General features: G+C 38.6%; 1 protein-coding gene across 1 annotated transcript in view; it reads right to left on the reverse strand.

The window, feature by feature from the left end:
* DNAJC2 (DnaJ heat shock protein family (Hsp40) member C2) overlaps positions 1-22,380 on the reverse strand; it is a 1,234,748-nt gene that overhangs the window by 327,174 nt on the left and 885,194 nt on the right. The window contains exon 18 of the mRNA XM_044088515.1: positions 7,549-7,659. Coding sequence (XP_043944450.1) covers positions 7,549-7,659 — 111 coding nt within the window. The remainder of the gene's footprint in view (positions 1-7,548; positions 7,660-22,380) is intronic.

Raw genomic sequence — 22,380 nt, forward strand, 5'->3', positions numbered from 1 at the left:
AGAATCCTCATAGGTAGATAAGGGTAAATCCTGGTCAGCAGAGGAAACAGAAATTTCAGAGTCCTGATCAGAAGAATCATAAGGAAAATCAGTCCTAGGTCTCTTAGAGGGGGAAGGGTGGCTTCCCCTGATTAGAGTAATAAGGTCTTCAAACATTCTTATCATTTGTTTTTTAGGCATAAAGGCCTGACCATGTGGTCTGGGTGGTTTTCAAGGCATGGATCGAGTTTTAGGCCTTGAAGAAGAAGATGGCATTGGTTTAATATGCAAGTCAGTAGGCCTGAATACACCCTCAGAAACTGGTGCCTGCACAGCAGCTCCGGACCTCCAAGGTAGAGACATCCGCAGGTTCTACAGTTGAAGAAGCATCTTGTGGCATACCAGACTCCAAATGGGTCTCAGCAGAGGTCTGCGAATCTGAAGTAGTGGGCATCAGGGGCTGCGAAAGCGTCTCACTGATTACCGGTGAACTGGTGACTAGCTTAGGAGAAGCATCGTCAGCAGCTTTGGACCTATACGGTCTGTCTGTCTTTATCTTTGCATTTTTTCGGAATGTCGGTAGTCTGGTGGCTTACCGAAGCCATTTCTGGATAATTGAACAGAGTACCAAAATATTTAGAAGCGTAAATAAACAGACAACAAATAGTTCATTGTTTAAATAAGGCACAAAATCGTCAGCGAGGTACGTCGTGGTCAGGGCCTAAGCAAGGAATGCAGTACGAATGAAAATCTTTATGGGGTATTTGCTTTCCACAAGAAATACAATTGTTAACTTTTACTGACATCAGTTTAGAGCAAGAAACAGTTTCCTCAACGGAGTACTTAGCTTAGCTGAAGACTTCGGTTCTGAAACTCGAGTCAGCCGACCGGCACTTGTGAACTGCTTCTGCTTCGGGCACCGCACGGCAAGAAAGACTGATGTAATGGCATCGGCTGCATGCTTTATACCCCTAACTACCTGACGTCATGGAAGATGAGACAGCAACCAACACAGGACCCAAGACTTTGATAATCAGGCCGACTGAGGGCTACTGCAAGCAGATAACCCAAATGTGATGAATGCAACAGTGAAACACGATCAAAAAGGTTCTTATTATCAATGGGAAGAACCAACAATTTAGCTTTAATATCATCAGGTAAGGGTTGGAGACACAGCCAAGAGTAACGTCTCAAAACAGAACCCAAAGGCAGCAGCCCTGGAAAAAGCATCAGCTACATCGTAACTACATTGAGCCACTTGGTAGAACCCAGTAGAGAAGGTGCAGATACCTTTCCTTCTGAATCAGGGAGGTCAGAGAATGCCTGAGAAGCTCGACAAAGGGCTAAAACATACCTGGTTATATGAGTCTGATAATTCATAGCCTGAAAAACCAGGGTGGCAGCAGTGTACACATTTTGCCTAATTGTGCCACAGCACTACTGCCTCGCCTGAAGATAGTAATTTAGTAATAGCAAAAGTTGAGGTGGTTTGTCAGATGAGACAGACACTACAGAAGGATCATCAGGAGTACATTTATACAAGAGCTTACGATTATCCATCATGTGAGAAACAGTGATTCCCCATAAGAGAGTTCTTCCAAGAGAGAATCTGGACTAATAAAATCTTCCTCCTCAGAGCCATAATCCAACGGAGAAGGGATATGAAAAGAATATGTCAAAGACTTTTCCCAAGAATCCAAATATTCCACAGAGGATTCCTGCTTTCTGCACCTCTTAAGGGGAGTAGATGACCAAGAAGAATAAGCAGAGAAACTCCTTGGGGAGGCTTTAAGGCCATTAAGGCATTAAACAACCCATGGGTAAAATCCTGCCATTCATGCTGGGGATCTTTAGCATCAGGGGAAACATGCTTGTTTTTTTTTTGTTTTTTTTGGTTTCTTTCTTTTGAGGGAGGTCTGCCCTAAAAATCATAGGACGTTCAAACTCTTTCTTATACAACCAATGTAGTAGGAATCTCCTCCCAGACAAGTATCGGCAGTATTTCCCACGGTCTCTGAAATGATCAGCTAAGATTCCCCTTCAACATTTGGAACGGATGTCTGCAGAGCCTCTGACAATGTGTGAGAAGTCAGATCAATGCTGGCCTCCAATATGTCGGATTCTTCTGTCACAACCTTAACAACCAAGCAACCCTCTGGGCTTTCACCAACCTTGACAGAGATGCCCAGAGAAGGCAGGACAGCAGCCAAACTAGACCAGAGTTTCTTGGCCTTTTCCTGGCAGGTGGCTGACCCTTAGGATGGGAATATTTCACCATAGCACCCTGCTCCAACAACTTAAAATGTTGATTCTCCAGGTAGATGGACAAGGAGAAGAGGTGACTAGTAGGGTCTTAGGGACAAATGCTTGGCAGATACAATACTGCATATGGTCGTGAAAAGCACCCAGACGGAAGTGACACTGCTCGTGGCAATCCTTATGGGGAATTTGCGTCCCACACTGACATTATCCCTTTCTGGATGACATGTAAACCCATAAAATGAAAAAACAGAAAAATATAAGAAACTACAAGACACTTATCTGAAAAAACTGCTCTGTAACCAGCCCAGAAGGAGAAGCATTCAGACAGACTATCAATTATGACATTCAGACTAGTGGCAAAGAATTTCTGAGGTATGCAAGTCTGTACACCTTTATGCCCTACACCTTGAGTGGGGGAAGCATATGTGTGATGTACGACTTCTACAAAATCAAAAGGCTTTGGTATACTGGCTGGATGTTGGGCTACCCTTGGTAGGGAATCCCTTTGGTAAAGAATACTGCAACAGTAGTACGGAAGGACACCTATATGTGCTTTTACAAACTCTATCACATTTTATTCTGAAAGCCTTAATTAGGATTGTCCAATGAAAATAAATGGACAGCTTATTTTGCAAAATGACCTAAAGCTTCTTCAACTGTACCTAATATGATAGCTTATTTTGTCAGAAAAATTAAATTCTGCAGCATCAGCTTGCTGACATGACTATTCTAACAGCTTCTACAGCCAAACCCCAGATATGAGAATGTCAAAATACAGGTGACGGACTGGAAGAAACAAAAAGGATGAATGATCGAAGATAGGAACAAGATAGGAACAACGGTGCTGTACCTCGTAGTGGAGGCTTCATTTTTGACTCAAATGGTTTTCCTCCACTTACTAATACTAATGGGAATTCTATACCTAATGCACAACCTCACGCTTCGAATGGACCTTCCACTGGGGGGGTGCATCGCACTTCACAAAATGGTTCTTCTATGGATGTACTCACTGATAATAGAGAGGGTATTCCACAACATATTGAAGGTGACCAGAGGCTTATTGGAGTTCCGACTATATCCGAATGGATTTCTAACTTGGATGCTTTTATTTTTCTTGGAGCGCCAAGCACGGGACTACCGGCTAATGGTATGTTGGATAATTCTATTACAGTTAATTCTATTATTGAAAATTTGAAAAAACTTGATAGTAAATTATTAAAACTCAAGAAATTACAACTTGAAGTTTCCTATTTTCAACAGTGTATCAAAGAACGTATTATTCCCAAAGGCCTACGGAATACCTTTGCGCCTTCAGGCCTTATTCAAGACACTAATAATTTTTTACTGACCTAATGGAACTTTTTGAACTACAAGGTATACAATTACTTGAACTATTAGTCAGGCATTATTCTTTGAACATTAATAAGGTCACAGAGGAAATTAATGCCCTCGATGATATTATTAAGCTGGATGCTGATTTTTTGAGGTATAAGTTTGACTACCACTGTATTTTTAACAGCATTGACGGACTAATGGTCAAACTTAAACAAAATAAAATCAAGAAACTAGTTAGAGATAGAACCAGCCTACCAGCAACATAAGGCCTATCCCAAACTCCAAAAAACGGTGGTTTGTGATACTACCCCCGGTTTGGACGTTTTGGATGAGTTTGATTCCACTGGGGCAAATGATATAGATGCAGCTAATGATAACAATGGAGATGCTGGCACTTCTAATCAAAGTGAACCCCGCAGGAGCAACAGAACCAAAGGGAATAACACAAATTACAATAAAAACAATAGAAATAATAGAGGTGATTTCCAAAGAAACAATAATAATAATAACCATGGGAATAACAACAATAATCGTTTTTTAGGACCACTTCCTCCTCGGATTCATCAAACCAGGAACAGGACTCGCAACAATTAATTGTTTCATCAATTCTTGATGACACTGATTTAAATGAGTCCGGTTTACAAAATGAAGCTCTTCCTATAATTTATACTAACTTGAAAGGAGACTTTAAAATTTATAATTTTTCTCATGCCCATTTACAACCTGATCTTATTGAACTTTTGTCTAGAGGGAACACTTTTGTTCCAAGTACTCGGTTTAATTTAACTAAAACCATTATCGACCTTAAATGTTTTGTAAGGAAACTTAACTTGGATCTTTTATTTAGTAATAACACATTTGTTACTAAACCTTCCTTAAGGCTTCCTAGCACTTTTAATCCTCCACTACATATTGGACTACGTACTTTTGAGTCCATTTGTGAGGTTGATTTAAGATATCTGAGCAATATTGCTGGATCTAATATTACTTCTACTCAAATCAACATTACGAAAGAACAAAAGAGGGCTCTCTCTGACTTGAAAACCTTATCTATCCGATTTGTTAAGCCAGACAAAGGAGGAGGACTTGTTGTTTTTGACAACAACACGTATATTGAGAAAATGGTAGCAGTATTGGATTCTCCTGCATACTCCTTGTCTTCTCTTAATGAAATGAATTTGGCATACAAAAGGATTCGAGGTTACTTGAGAGACATGTTTCTTTCAGGGATTATTGACTTGGATTTGTATAACTTTTTGGACATAACATTTCCCAAGGTACCGGTCATGTTTAGAATACCCAAAATACATAAAGATCTTGGTAATCCTCCCATGCGAGCCTTGGTAGATGGAAGATTGTCAATGACACATCCTTGTGCTAGATTAATAGATCAAATTTTATTCAAATATATAAGGAAGATACCAGTAATTTGTAAAGATTCTTGGTCTTTCTTAAGTAGCATCAATAATATCATTTACGAAGATTCTAACAATTTCCTCACTAGTGATGTGGTGGATTTATATACCTCCATCCCCCATCAAGAGGCTATAGAATGGTTAGAATTAATGTTACTTGACTTACAAGCTATCCCTAATGAGATCAGGATAGTTACAGAGCTGTTAGATCTTGTACTGAGCTCCAATTTTTTCATTTTTAACAACCAGTATTACCTCCAAAAACAGGGGGTAGCCATGGGTTCTCCGTGTGGTGCAAGCGTAGCAAACCTATTTATGGCTTATTGGGAAAGTAAATTCATTCTTTCTAACCCAATATTTAAAAACCAGCTACGCTTGTACACACGATACCTAGATGATATTTTCATCCTTTTTAATGGCGATTCCCCTGAAGTGGAGAATTTGATTTCTTATATGAATCAAACCACCACTTTTTTGAAATTTACGCATCATTTTTCAGTTGAGGTAATAGACTACCTCGATGTCCAGATTAAGAAAGACATCGATGGACAAAGATATTTATCTTCAGTGTTTCGAAAACCTACCTATTGTAACTCAGTGCTTCACTACACTAGTTCACACCCTTTTAAACAAAAACGTGCAATAGTTAAGGGACAACTAGTGAGGGCTGTTCGGATGTGTAACCCATCCCAATCCTTTCAAAGGGAAGTTCAATTTTTAAAGAACCAATTTCTCAACAGGGGTTACCCAGATACCCTAATTGATGACATTATTTTAGAAATTGAGTTCAAACGTGACACAGGTTTGTTTAAACCTTTATTAGATGAATTTAAGGATAATTTAGGAAGTAAAGAATTGGTACCTTGTACTTCAATGATGACTGACCATGATCAAGTTACTCAAACTAGTCCCTCTTCTCCTATTATTGTTTTTGATAAGGCTAAAGTTTCTACTAGCTTCATAACTACTTTTAGCAGAGACTCAAAAAATGTTTGTGAAGTGATTTGGAAAAATTGGCATTTTATCAGTAATGATTCATATTTATTAGAAAAATTAGGCCAATTTCCTAAAATTGTTTTTAGAAAAGGTAAAAACCTCAAAGAGTTATTACAGAACAAATCTTTGAGCCCCCAGTTTCATAGGGGTAAGGGGTCCACTATATGTGGTGCTTGTAACTACTGTAGTGTTATAAAAGTAGGTGAGTCTTTCCAAATAAATAAGAGAAAGTACTATATTAATCACAGAATTAACTGTGACACCCGGTCCATCATTTATATAGCCTTTTGTGAATGCTGTCCAGCATTCTATATTGGCAAGACAGACCGAAAGTTTCGCCAACGAATTTACCAGCACATTTATGCTACGAGGAACCACAAAACGGAAAATGCCCTAGCAAAGCACACAGAAAATTACTCTAACCACAAATTCAGCTTTATGGGTATAGATTATTTACCTAATAATGTAAGAGGAGGTCCAACATCATTATTGCTTGAACTAAAGGAACTTGAATGGCAAATAACACTAGCTGCTTTTAATTATCCAGGTTTGAATGAGAACTGCAACATTTTTGCAGTTCTCAAAATGAGAAGTTATTCTAGGTAAAATTTAAGAATATATTTCTCTTTTTACTTTGTACTTTCTTTTTATCTATTGTAAATGTGTTTAATTAAGGGTATTTTTAAAACATTGTGAGTAAAGAATTTAAATACACATAAATATTTTAATTAGATGGTTTTAGATAGCGTTTATAAAATAGACTTGTTCCCATTAAAATGATTAGAGCGCCAGACTTGTATAGTCTGGCTATAATATTGAATACTCTTTTGCTTGGAACTGTGCGCTTAACAGGAAGTGATGTATATTACACACTTCCCTAAGGCATTTTAAAGACTAGCGCTTTCATTTTTACTTTTGTATCTTCTGAAGAAGCTGCTGTACTTTGAGAGCAGCGAAAACGCTCATTTTACTTAAATAAATTTTGCGTTCAAGTTATTTCTTGGTTTCGGCTGGCTTTGCTTCTTGGCTGCATTACCGTTTTTCTGTGTTTTTTTGTTCGAAGATAGTAAATTTTGATACACAAGTTCGATTGTGTTTTTGCACAAATTAGAATAGATAAGTTTGTTCAACTATAATGAAACTCTCGATGTTTTGATATGCTGCTGTGTGCTTTTTACCCAGTTTAACATGCACATTTAAAATCGAATAATAATATAAAATGTTTCCTTAGTGCTCAAATACTGTAAACTGTTTGCATCATGGAGTAGTGGTGGTGGAACAGGAGGAGGGGACAGACAGTCCCCTTGCACAACTCATGCTGGCGGATGCATCTACTTCCCACTATCATATTCTGCCTTCCAAGGTCACACAACCACAAATAAAATAAATACCTGGATTATATGGAAACCCAGTTTTTAATCTGTAATGTCTGGGATTTCAAAATAGAAGCATTTATGTTGCTGAAGTCAACTACACAAAATTTATAAAAGCTGCCATTAAGAAACAGATTACAGAATGTGAAGTAACAAAACAGAAAAAAGCCCATTTAATAGTATCTTACCTTCAAACCGTTCTGACGGAACTGCATTATCTATAGTTGGTGGTACAGCAGCATGCTCCTTTTTAAACTTATCAAATGCTTTTTTATTAATATCGTCTTTTTGTTGAGGATCTAAAAAAAAATAGAAAAAAGCATTTTAACAAAAGAGCGATCAACATAAAACACTAATAAACTTACTATGGGTAATGTTGCAAGATTTTGTAACTTATCATATAGGAGTTAAAGTCAACAATAAAAGTAGTGCAAGCTGATGCAGTAAAAAGTAGTTACATCAGTCCACTCACTGCAAACATAACCTACAACAAGCTTCACAAACTGGTGGTGTCCCCCCCCCCCCACACACACACAAATTCTATTCATATGGCACACACGTGAAAGTTCTCACAAGCAGTAAAGTCTTCTGTACCTCCCAATAAATAATATTTTGCCCATACTCTCTTTTATACATCACGGCAGCTAAAGTAAAATTATGACCCCCCCCCCTCCAGGTCAAACTTACAAACATTTCAGCCAACACTTGCTTCGGATGTCTGTTCTTCCTTAATGAATGATGAAACGCACACAAATGTAGAGGAAAGCCCTCTGCTTAGGCACTGTTAGAATCACAGAAGTGAAAGGATCATAGTACCTTTCATCTGAGATTCTAACACACGACAGACTTTTTAAGAGACTTGACCCTTTCAGCTAGAAAAAAAAGTAGCATGGTGATTAAGGTCAATTTCAAATGATGGCACAAATATACAGAAAGACCTCTGCTTAGGCACCATTAGAATCATACAAGTGAAAGGATAATAATAGTTCTCAAATGGAACTTAAACCTAACACATACTATGCCGGTGTCTCTGCTGCTGGACACACATGTAGAGTTTCCCTTAAGAGCCTTTTTTTTAATTTAATAAAAATGTTTCTGGTTTATCACTTATGATATAGGGAATCATACATTTATATAAATGGCATAATTTTAGTTGAAAACATTATACATCACTTATAATCTATCCAGTTGTCAGTCAGACATTACATAGCTCGTTCAAATCCTGCCTTCTTTTAAACCTCACTCCTCCTCTGCATGTGCTGTTTTCAATTCCCATTTATTCTACGTAATTTGCACCCACCCTTTTCTAAAAATCCCATTTCCAGTTATTTTATCTCTCTTACTATATTCACCACTTCTAATACAATTGGTTGAGACTTTGATTTCCATTTTCTAGTAATTGCTTTTTTGGCAGCCACCATAATTGGACTCAGCAAGGCTTTACTACGTTTAGGCAATTTTGATTCTGTATTGCAGCTCAAAAATATAATTTCCTTAGTTACACCAATTTTCTCACCCAGTATCTCTGACAATAGTCTGCAAGAAATTCTTAAAGTCTGCCAGCTCACTACAATCCCAGAAAATACGTTCCCAATTACCTCTTCCTTCCACATCATACCTCCAACATTTGCCATCGGAGGAAAACTTTGGAGTCTACTTGGGGTATAAAAATACTCATGTAAACACTTCCAAGCAAAAATACTAAATCATCTAGAATTCGGTGCATATTTGAGAGACATGCATATATTCCCCCATTGTTTCTTTTTGAATTGCTTATCCAGTCTCTCTCTTCCCAACCCCTTCTAACCTCTTCCGATTCTTATAGTTATCATGCAATATTTTATATGCTCTAATTATTCCTTTTTGAACATCAGCTTCTGTTCTACATTCTACTAAAACTCTATCAGTGCTGGTCTTTCACTTAGGATCCCCATGTTTCTTTCTCTATGCCTGTACTCTGATAGCAATCCTTGATAGGGAAGGCAATCTCTAACCTGCAGTCCAAATAAATTCTTGGCATCTTCCAATTCTATTACCTTTCTCTCTCTCATTATTTGCTCTCAATATCTTGGTTCTTTTGCCAGTTTTCTCCAATAAATTCCAGCCCAAGTCACCACTTGTCTAACACCACAAAAAAAAAAAACGAAGCAAATCAAACCCACAGATGTGGGGGGCTTTGCCCATCATGCCCCCCCACACCACCCCTAACTAAATATACCAACTCCCAGATCGCACTTCAGTGGGGAAAGGACAAAGGTCACTACGGTGGCCAAGTGGTTCTTTTCCCCACAGTAAAATTCTGGTGTTCGAGTGTTCATTCATGCAAGGTTTCTACAATGTCATCCCAGTCTTGTCCGATTCAGTAACGTGGGATTTCAGTCTTTACAGGTAGACCCGTCGGTACCCTTAATTGAAGTCATCCCTACTGGCTGAATCTCCTTTCTCCATTCTCATGTTGGCTTAGTTCTTAGAATACTTCTTGCTACTTTATGAATATAATATTCTGCATGGTTATTCTCCTTAAGGATCTGCGTCCAGAATCCCACTCTCCCCTTGTTTGTTGAGCTTCCTCACTATTTTTATCATCATTCCTTTCTACTTTGAATTATAGATTTCTGCTTGTGCTATGTGTAGCAGCCTTAACTGTGTAAATCTGAAATACCCCTTCAAACCAATTAATCCCAATCTGCTTTCTTCTATTGGAAGTATCAACTTATCCTACTTGACTCTTGCCAGCTTCCCCCTCCCAGATAAAATCCTTCAGCCCCTTATTAATTTCTATCCATAACCTCTCGTCTGGTTGATAAAAACCTCACCTGTGTATAAAACTAAGGGGCTAAAAACATTTTAACTGCTTGCATCTTGCTATCCATATCCATATAACAGAGCTTCCAATTTCTCAGTTTTTGTATTATCTTTTGTTTAATCTCTTCACGCACATCCTTAGCTGCCACACCAGAATCCTTTTTAATCCATACTCCTAAGTACTTCATTTTATCGTGTCCTCATAAATATGGATATTGCTGAACTAATCCATGTGTGGGTGCATAATTTACAGATATTGCCTTTGTTATTAGCTTCATTAATTTTGTATCCTGAAGAGATCTGAAACTGTCCCAAAATGTTCCGCAACGCTGAAATGTCTTTTTCTGGTTTTATCAGGTATAAAATAATATCCTATGCAAGTACAGACAGCTTTTCTTGATTACCATACTAATTACATCCTTGAATTTCTGAGTTCCTTATTTTCTTTGTCAATGGTTCTAAATATAATGCAAACAAAGGGGAAAGAGGACACCCCCGCCTGGTTGCTCTACTCAAACAAATTATCAGAGAGGAACCTACCCATTTTTAATTTTAGCCTCTGATCCCTCATAAATTCTCCTAATCAACCTTATAATTTTATCAGGTAATGCAAATGCTTCCATTGCCCTGCTCATAAACTCCCAACAAATACTTTCTCTGCATAGAGACCCACCAAGAATAGTGGTATTTTCTTGCATTCTGCTTCCCTCTGAATCAGCAGTGTTCTGTTAATGTTGTCAAATGTTTGCCTCCCTTCCACAAAACCACACTGATCCATATCTATTCATTTTGGCATCACTTTTGCCAGTCTTTTAGCCATTGGAGACAAACACTTTATAATCATGGTTTAGGGTTGAAATAGACCTGTATGAAGCTAGACCTGATGGGTCTCTACCCGGGTCTATATTATGAAATTGAAAAGACTGGTGATTGAACGGCTTTATAATCGAAAATACTGTACCTTGAAGTCACTCTTGTGGGGGGCTGTGCCTCCACACCCGCTAATTATATATACCAACTCCGAGATCGCACTACAGTGAGGAAAGGGCAAATTGTCCGATCTTCACTGTACCGTGATCTCACAAAAAACACATTAATGAATGGCATTTCTGATGTTAAAGCCATTCGATCTTCAGTCTCTTCAATTTCATGATAGGAACCCCTTTACCCTTTAGGTATTACAGCCACAATCACTTTCTTCCAGGATGTTGGTGCTTCTCCTCCTTTTAAAATACTGTTAGACAAAACATTAAGATTTTTATCAGTTTCTACCCTCCTAGCTTCCAAACTTACACAGGAACACCATCTATTCCTGGGGACTTTCCTGTGGATTGGTTATATATCACCACTTTTATTTCATCTCCTCCTATCCTGTTAATAATTTAGCCTCATCTACCTCTAACCCTTGGCATATTTAATTCTGCCATAAACATTTCCATCTGTACCTTTTGTCAATTTCCATATTTCTCTGCTTTATACAGACTTTCACTAAATTTCTAAAATATTTCTAGTACCTCTACAGGATCTCTTATCTTCTGTGTTAGGGGCTCCCTAAGGCTGGTGAGAGTTTTCCCTTAAGAGCATTATCCTTTCAGCTCAAACCCCCCCTAGCATGGTGATTAAAGTCAAATTACGCACACACACACACCTTTGTTTAGGGATAGCTAGAATGAAAGATGTGAATAACGAATGATGTTGGAGCACAGTCTTATTTCAGCTTGGACTGGATTGTTCCTAATCTTCACATTATCCCCTTCCTTAAGAGATATTTTATATATAGGAGAATGGAGAAGAAATCGACAAGAAAATAGGAGCAATACTGATGGAACTGAATTCATTCTCAAGTTTTGAGTACCTTCTCATGGTGGACCCGTTTTTTTACAAAACTGCACAAAGATGGCACTGATATATAGACTGTATCTTATATCGCATATATATATATATATATATATATATATATATATATATATATATATATATATATAAAACAGACAGAGGTATGTTAAAAAATAAATAAATAAAAATAGACACCTGGGTGCACAGGTCCCAGGACAAAAAAAAAAAAAAAAGGAGCCCATTCCTGATGTATGCAGTAGTGCCAGGACTAGAAAAATGGAAGCACAGAATCCTCAAGACACAAGCAATCCTACAACGGGGTTAGGCCAGGCTCAGGGATAGGATGCCCCCTCCCCCCTGTTGTAGAAAGTAGTAGTAATAGTAGTACTTCACAAAAAATCACAAACAAAAAGAGCAAAAAAGAGACCTAAAGATAACACAGTGGACAATTGAGGATAAGGAAGAAATGATGTATTTCTACTATTATGCACGGAGCCTAGAATTCCCGATAGAAGATAATAAGAGAGAGAGAAATTAGAGATACAAAATACTTGAACAAGAAAAACTGTCAAAAGCTTCAAATCAAAATTTGCATTCATTAACACAACAGATGCAAAACATTACACAGATGAAGAAAAATTGGGCTGCCTGGAAAAAGCAACAGAGGAAGTGTGAAAACGGAAAGAGCAAGCCCCAGATATTTTTGAAAGGTATAAAAAAAGAAACATGCACATGGGAAAGAAAGATCTGATATGGTAAAATATTTATGCAAATGAAGAGCAAAACTAATCAATATAAAAAAAAGCATGACCAAAAATATTTGAAGCATAATACAGACAAAGGCACCTGGATATGGAAAATTATACAATACAAAAAATAAGACAACAAATGCAGAAAGTAGAATAGAAGATTAGTAATGGAGAAGGTAAATAAATAGAAACTGAAGTTATGGATTACCTGCAAACTGAAAGATTTGGTGTAAAAAGTCCAACAAAGGTGATGTCACAGCACGATAGAACAATGAGTCTCCCAAATTAAGGTGGAATGGAAAGCATCTAAAGACTTGCTACATGATGATACTCGGGTGCCTCCTGTAGGAAATCATTACAAAAGTTCAGCTGAGGTTGCACAAGAAGGAAAGGAGCAGGAAACTGTGGCAACTCTGAAACAGGCAATGATGTGGTGTGATGGGCCAATGATCTTCCATATGAATGAGCAACAGATGACGCAGGACACATCTGAAGAGGATATACTACAGGAAGATGCTGTGCAACGTTCTACAGAATGCCTGCAGGAAACAATATACTCTCAGTTTAGAAGAAGATGACCTAAGGGAAGAGCTGTTTGTTTTAATAAAGATGGATAGACACATTAAGAATGATGAAAATAAATATATTACAGAATGCAAAAAAATACCCAAATGTTACAAGTCTGACAAAACAGATGGACACAGTACTCAGGACTATTAAGAAAAATTCATATGATACAACAGAAGAAAAAATGTTACATTAATGTGCAGCTAAATTGATAACAGATAAACTCTTACCACAAAAACATACAACAACAAGGGAAAGGAAGAAATGAAACAAAATGCCACTGTGGACCACCGCAGAGAAGTTATATGAGTGCTGTCATTTTGCTGATTGTAGAACCAGAGATTTAGTGTACTTAGCTTACTGTGTTAAGTAACCTGCCTTTTATGTAGAGAAAATGAATCGAACTTTAAGAGAACGCATCAGAGAACACATATATGCTATAAATAGGGAAGATGAGACTAATGCCCTAGCAAGGCATATTTGTGACAAGGGGTCAGCACATAAATTTAAGTTTATAGCACTTTAATTAATTTTTAGAAGTCCCCACTTAGATAACATTAAGAATATTACAGAAAGGTCAGAAATCAACTGGATTATTAGATTTCAAGCTAAGTCATTTGACTTGAATAAGAGTTTCAGTTAAGTCATTTTTAGTGGACACACCTTTAAATAGATTTAGTCTACATCTATATATATATATATATATATATATATATACATATATATATATATATATATATATACATATATATACATATATATATATATATATATATACATATATATACATATATATATATATATATATATATATACATATATATATATACATATATATATATATTTTTTTTAAATGTATAATTGATTTTATATATATATATATATATATATATATATATATATATATATATATGTATATATGTTGCATGTGATGTCTTAATAGCTCACTGGTTCATGTTCAATGAGATTTATAAGTGAGGGAGTGTTTGATTAAGAACTCAGCAGCATTTGCATGCGTTATAAGGTTTTAATGAAATCTTATTATTGGATGTTTTTAACTAATTGTTTTGTATTTAAATTAATGACTATTTGGTGTTCTTTACTGAAGTCTGAAGAAGTGTCATTTTTAGACATGAAAGCTCTTACTCATTTAATAAACAGTCTCACTGCAGATGTGTTTGTGCCTTCTCTTGTTTTTTTTTTTTGGACAAACACTACAATATAAAACAGCTGAGAAGCACTGTTAACATAATATAGGGCTTCTGTTCTGAAAGGCACAATAATGTAGCAAAACTACTTGCTTTGGAAATTGAGCAAACACTGTAATATCAAATAGTTGAGAAGCACTGGAAACATAAGCCAAAAAGCACTCTAGAAAATTAAGTTTATAGGTTCATAGATTGGTACTCAGCTAACTGCCCTTACGAGCCATTTTAAGCCTAGCCAGTTATCCCTTGTGAGACATAAACGCTGCACCTTATGTTTGTAAGGCAAACACCTTAACCATTAGGCCACCTTCCCAATTTAATAGGTTAGTACTAAGCTAACTGCCCTTGGGAGCCATTTTAAGCCTAGCCAATTATCCCTTGTGAGATTCAAACCCTTCACCTTGTGTCTGTAAGGCAAACACCTTAACCATTAGGCCACCCTCCCAATTTCACATGGGCTCACCCATTACCAACAGTTCAAAAAACAGATGCAAGAAATCCAAATATGGTAATCCAGGAAAAAAGACAAACATAGCAGTGATCATTGAAACAGCTGTACTGAGTGACTACTGTCTCTTACATACAGAGAGAAACAAAATGTAATAAAATACCAGGATTTGCAGGCAGAAACTAGCAGTGTGGAAGGAGGATACCCAGACTGTTCCAACAGTAATAGAAGCAACGTATCTCACAAAAATATGGTCATAATTAGATATGCTACTGGAACATGTAATGCCATATGAATTACAGGAGGAGTCAATTCTGGGCACATTGCGGGTGCTGTGAAGAGCAATTCTGGCTAACATTAAATACTGAAGCAATACTAATTTCATGAAGTTTAATCAAACCCCGACTTAGGAATGGGGTCCATTCCAGTCATTGTATTAAACACGAAACACTTGGAGAAATTAAACGGGGAAATTCTGATGCCACTTTCCTATACATTTTAATCCAGAGATTCAAAGACTAATGCTTCACTAACAGATTTTTTAAACATTTAAAAAAATAACATCTGCTACCCAATAGAGAAGTCAGTCCAGACTAATTATTTGCTAAGAAGGCTTCCAACCTCAATTCCTAGGAAGCAGGTCTAAATTCATGGCCTTAACCCAAGAACCAAGGAGAGAAGTATCATTATATGTGGAACTGGAGGATGTACAAATTACTGCAGTCCACTACACTCACCTTAACAAAGCAGACACATGCAGTAAATGAGTACAAGGTGCATGCAGTTACTGTAGGCTATCTCAAATAACATGGCTTTTTACTGGCAGAGAAATAAAAAAATTATAGGACAGGATGCAACAGTGCAGAATCTTCCTAAATAGAGGTTTTTTTTTCAGTACACAGAGACATGTAGCTAAAAAGCCATCATAAAGTAAACCTCCAACAGATCATTTCAGAATTTATATATTCAAAATGTAGTCCAGGTTCCCAAACAGAACACAATCGTTAAAAAGGTACAATGATGAGCAGACACACATGCTGGTTCCTCTACAATATATGAACCTTCACTTTCTAGAGTTTCTTTTAACTTGGCCTTGAACAATATCCTCTCACTAAACAAGCTATAATAGTCAGCATACAAATAATACTTTTCCATGGGAAGACTAGACTGGCAATAGCAAGTCTTCCTTGGAACGGGTGCACGTCTGTTACAACTCATTTAAGCAAAACCCTGATAAAGGTACTGTATATGCTAAACAACTTTTCAAGATATTTTCTTTTAATTTTCTCAAACAACTGTAGTGTCAGCCATTTCAGGAAAAGAATGGGACAGCCAAGATGCACCTGGAGTAGGTGTTTATTAGGCTCTCCTGGGGGGGGTCTTATGTTTTTGGCTCTTCTTGGGAATTGTTTTACCAGAGAGTGAGAGAAGAGAGGTGGCTCAGTATTATAATGAGCTGAGACGGCTGAGGCATGAATCTTAATTGAAGAAAAGGATAGGCCTTTGTGGAGCATTTCTGTTAAGTAATCTAGTATATGAGGTAAACTGGGCACAGCTGTGTCCATTCCCTGAGACTGGCTCCAGGAACAGTATTTTTTCCACTTTTCCGAATAGGATTTCCTAGTACTAGGCCTCCTTGCCTCAAGAATGACATCCAGCACCTGCTTACTGAGGGGTGCCGGTGATGAGTTCAGGGGATTAGCCAGGCTGCAAGGTTCATGGTCTGTAGTTGAGGGTGCAGAATCTGGCCTGCCTGTTGGAACAGCAGGGAAGGCATCTGAGGCAGGTGCCATGGTTGTAGCACTGTCAGACTGCGCAAAAGAGGGTACCAGTGCTGGTGTGGCCAGTCTGGTGCAATCAAGATTGTCCTTGGCTTGTCCTGTTTGATTTTTAGAACCACCTTCGAGAGGAGGGGTAGAGGGGGAAAGGCATAGACTTAGAGGCTTTCCCAGGTGAAGGACAGGGCATCCGCTTTCCAAGCTTGGCTGTGGGGAGTTCTTGTGCAATATTTGCTTAATTGATAGTTTTGAGGGGAAGCAAAAAGGTCCACCTCTGGTGTCTCCCACCTGTTCCTCAAAAGCTTGAATATTTTGGGTTCCAGTTTCCACTCATGTGGGTCCATGAGATTTCTGCTTAAGTCATCTGCCAGTGGAATTTAGTTTGCCTGGCAGGAACTGAGCTTGTGGGTGCACTTAGTTGCTCAAGGCTGTGTTCCACAGAGCCATGGCTAGTCTGCAGAGTGGGTAGGAATGGGTCCCCCCTGCTTGTTTATGCACCACATAACTGTGGTATTGTCTGTCTTTACCAATAGTTGTCCTGGAAGAATAAGGCCTTTGAAGGCTGTCAGAGCATTCTGTACAGCTAACATTTCTTTTTGATTGATATGCAGGTGCATTTGCTTTGGGTTCCATTTGCCCTGAATGCACTGCCCTTCCATGTGAGCCCCCCATGCATAGTCTGATATGTCTGTTGTTAAGGTTTGGGCGGAAGGGGGTAGAGTGAAAGGGAGTCCCTTGTTGTGGTTGCAGGCTTCTGCCCACCAAAGGAACTCTGTCCTTAGGCAAGGAATGATAGGAATCATTGTTTCGAGGTCCTGAGAATGTTGACACCAGAAACTTTTTAGGTACCATTGAAGTTTCCTCATATGCAGTCTTGCATATGGAATTAGTAGCATGTAAGAGGCCATGAACCCTAGGGCTTGCAGTATTTTTCTTGCAGGTAGCTAGGTTTTGGTGGCCAGTAGATTGAAGTAGTTTGTGAAATAAATTTGTTTCTCTGGAGTGAGGAATGCCATCTGGGAAGTTGTGTTCATACCTGCTCCCAGGAATACAATCTGTTGGCTGGGTACAAGCTGTGATTTCTTTTCATTGATGGTGTATCCCTGTGAAGTTAGAAAGTCTCTTTACAAATGCCAGGTGCTGAAGTAGCAACTCCTGACTGTCCGCATGAATCAGGCAATCGTCCAAGTATGAGTAAATTTGAATTCTCTGCCTGCAATATGCAATGGCTGGAGCTAGGCACTTTGTGAATACCCTGGGCACAATAGATAAGCCAAAGGGAAGTGCAGAGAACTGATAGTGCATAGAGGCTGCTCTGAAGCGTAGGTATTTCCTGCAAAATTCCCTTAATGGGTATGTGCAGATAAGCTTCTTTTAAGTCTAGGGTTGCTAGCCAGGAGTCCTTGGCTAGCATAGGAAGCAGCTGTTGGAGAGTTAGCATTTTGAATTTTGGAACCACCAAAATAGGTGTTGAGAATAGACAGATCCAAGATAGGACGCCAGGAGTTTTCTTTCTTGGGGACCAGAAATAGTCTGGAATAAAAGCCTTGTCTCCTTTGTTCTGCTGGGACAGGTTGAACAGCCCTGATACTGAGAAGAGAAAGTACTTGCTTTTGGGCCTCTTCCCACTGGTTTGGGGGAAGGTCTGGCCATCAGCTTAGGGTTGGGAGTGAGTGGAACTGGATGCTGTATCCCTGGGAAACAATGTTTAAGACCCACCTGTCTTGGGTAATGCATTCCCAGTTTTTGGCATGCGGGGCAAGTTTCCCTCCTAAAGCTGCAAGTACTTGGGCAAGGCTCGGAGGAGTTAAAGATAAGTCATTGTGCAATTTTACCATAGGGTGGTGGCTTACTACTTCCAGTTTTGGATGTGGGAGCACTCCACTGCTTAGATCTGTGCATAACCTGAGACTGAAGTCTTGGTGGTCTGCTGCCCCTGGGCTTGGACTGAGAAGGCCTGAGAAGGACTGGAAAAGACCAGTTTTTTTGAAGGCCAATGCCTACTGAATCTAGGTGGCTGTACTTGTAAGAAATCTTTAACAGTTTGCATAGATTTAGCTTTCTCCTCCATTCTTTTGAGGACTACTTCTGCTTTATTGCCAAATAGATGCTCTGGATTTAATGGCGCATCTAGTAACTTTGGTTTGACATGATCTGGCAAGTTCTGTTCCTTAAGCCACACATGACTTCTAAGAACAGACCCAGTGACAGCAACCCTGCAAGATGCTTCTAAGACATCAAACCCGCATTGCAAAGTATGTTTTCCAACTTGGTTAGCAGAATGCATTAACTCTTGTAAATTTTTGTGTTCTGCACAGTAAGGAATCAACAACATTTTTTGTTTAATTAGCTCCATAACAAGCTGCTGATACTTTAACATCTGAAACTGACAATTTAAAGCCCTAATGGCAAGAGTAGCAGAGGTGTATCCCTGTTTACCCCATCTATCTAAAGCCCTAGAATCCCTGTCCGAAGGGGTAGGATTTTTGGCAGTTGTAGCCTTAATGCCTTTAGGTCCCTGAGAAATGGTCTCTGGATCTGCAGTAGGATTCTTAAAAAGGAATTTGTGGGAGTCAGGCACTCTAGAGTACCTGCCGGGTTGCCTGGGAGCTGGAGGCAAGGTATCAGGGGTAAGGCTGGACTCCAAGAAGACATCATCTACAATTTCTAGAACAGGAGGGCTAGCAAGAGGACTGTGCTAAGGCAAGCTTAAAAATTCCGAGTCTCTTTTTGGACTGGGAGTAGTCCTGGCTCTCCCAACGGAAATGCTCTCTAATGGTATGCAGGGTTTCACCAAAGGAAAACATTTTTTGGAGGGGAAGCAAAGGGAATGGAATCCTCTGCATCAGAATCCTCATAGGTAGATAAAGGTATGTCCTGGTAATCAGAAGGATCAGAGTTATCAGATTCCTGATCAGAAGGAAAATCAGTTCTGGGTCTTTTTGAGGGGGAAGGCTGACTTCCCCTAATTAAAATAATGAGGTCCTCAGCCAATCTAAGCATTTATTTTTGTAGCATGTGGGCCTTAGACTGCACTTTGGCCGTCAGTTTCCTAGGCGTAGTGCGAACTTTAGGCCTGAGAAATTTGGTATTTTTGGTTTGAAAGAAAGTCGTCTGTTTAATATGAAAATCGGAAGGCCTGAATACACCCTCAGAAGCCGGTGCCTGCACAACGGCTCCGAACCCATCCAAGGTAGAGACAGCCGCAGGTTCCATAGTCGAAGCACCTTGTGGCATACCAGACTCCGAAAGGGTCTCAGTAGAGGCCTGCAAATCTGTAAAAGCGGGTATCAGGGGCCACAAAAGCACCTCACTGAGTACCGGTGGACTGACTACTAGCTTAACATTAGCATCGTTGGCAGCCTTGGACCTATGTAGTCTGTCTCTGTCTTTATCCTTAGGTTTTTTCAGAAGATCGGTAGTCGGATGGCTTATCGAAGCCATTTCGGAGTACAGGGATAGAGTGCGAAAGAATTTAGCTACAAAAATTGCACAACGACGAATAGTTCAGGCATTGAACAAAGCACAAAACCGACAGCGAGGGACATTGTGTTCTGGGCCTAAACAGGGGATGCAGTAAGAATGAAAATCTCTGTGAGGTATTTGCTTTCCACAGACAAGACAATTATTAATTTTTTCTGACATTGGTTAGAGCAAGAAAAAAGGATCCCCAAAGGGGTTACTTATCTTTTAGAAGACTTCAGGTCTGAAACTCGAAAAACGAATATTTCAGGAAGCGGCTGACCGGCACTTGCGAACTGCTTCTGCTTCAGGCACCGGACAGCAAGAAAGACTGATGTAATGGCATCGGCTGCATGTTTTATACCCCTGATAACCTGAAGCCATGGAAGAGTGACAGCATCCGATGCAGAAATCCCAAGACTCTGGTATTGAGGCTGGCTGAGGGCTACCTGCAGGCAGATAACCCAAATGTGATGACTGCAACAGTGAAACACGAAGAACATCTTACACATATTAACTTCATGAGTGGGAAAAACTGCCAACTCCATTAGACCTGAAAGTGACTTGAATTTACTTTGTGGTAATTGCATTCGCAGAAACAGCCATCATACTGTTGAAAGACTCCACTTTTTTTTTTTTTTTTTTTTTTAACAGCTTGGCCTACATTTCTGCATGGCGGATTCCATTAGCCAATGAGCTACAATCACCTTTCTGTATTTAATTATTTGCGCCAACTGAATCATATGAAATGATGATTATCAAAAGGTGGAACATAAAAAGACATTAAAGTGTTTGGCATCCTGAAAGCAGAAGTACTTTATCAAGAGATGAACTACAGCACCATGAGAGAATTCTGAACATATTGGTTCTGCCACTGGAAAAACTCAAGCAGCCATGTATATCTGACAAGAATTCGACACTACAAAATGTCCCATACAAATCAATGCACAAACCATGGATTTGAAGAACACTGCCCTCTGTGCATGAAGCTTCGTATTTTACTATGTATTCGCTTGAAGTTGTAAGCAGTCTATGCTTCTTTCAGATTTACAGCCTGTTCTTTACTTCACATTTTTTAATTAATGTTCACACACAGTTTGTGTTGCATCTTTTCCTTCACTATAGGGCAAACTATTACTTCAAGATCAAACTTCTTTTTGAGGTTATAATGCAAAACAATTCTCTCTCTAGTAGATGAAAAACTGCTTTTATTACTATGCCTTTTATTCTGTCATTTTCTTCAAACAGCCTTTAAATTTCAGTACTCTTATCAACTATACATATACACCACTCTTTTGGCTTATTGTAATTATTGTTTTGGTTTTAGTTTCTTGCATAACTCATTTGTTGATACAGTTACTAACAAACATATCTAATCACCATCCTTTTTTCTTTAATACATTCTTTGCTATTTAAGGCCTTTTTGCATTTTCATATTTTCTTACACTGCACTCACATTTAACTCTCCTGACCTTTTTTTTCTCTGCCACTGCTTTGTGTCACGGTTCTTGCATTTTTTCTACCTCTCTTTCTTGCTGGCACTTGTAGTCTCTGACATTTGTTCACTTTATATTACTGTCAGTGCTTTATGATTCAGCGTCTGTATACTGTAGCATAACTGTTTCTTACATTTTATACACATACTTCCTAAAGCTAGGCTTTGTTTTTATTCTTTCTATTCTCTACCAGAGAATTAACATTGTATTTTGTAAGATAAACCTCTACACAGAAGGAAGACAGGAATAAAGATCAGGTATTTCTCTGTACTGAGTGCACCAAACCATGTCGGATTATCAAAGCCAATAGTACAATTCACATACTGAGAATTGCAGCAACAAAAATCTAATATAACGAGACTAATCGTCACTTATAAACTGGAGCTATCCCAGCAGGTTGGACATCTGCTACAACAGGAGAGAGAAGGCTGTTTAGCTCTAGAATATGGGCTGGATGTCTGGGCCTTGTATGGCTGAAGTCTCCAGTAGTCAAGACTTCATCATTCATCAGCAGTGATACAAATTAAGAACTCAATACTACCTTTCTTTGTAATTGTCCTTTTTCTTGTATTTAAACAAATGGAATTACGTTCCCTTCAAAATGTAGATTGTGAGGGACATTTTTTTAAAATGTTTCATTTTCCCTTTGTGGTACTTTTGCTTTCTTCAAG

Source organism: Protopterus annectens, chromosome 11.part0 (genome assembly GCF_019279795.1).
Source record: "Protopterus annectens isolate FY-2018-M chromosome 11.part0, PAN1.0, whole genome shotgun sequence".
Taxonomy (NCBI): Eukaryota; Metazoa; Chordata; order Ceratodontiformes; family Protopteridae; genus Protopterus; species Protopterus annectens.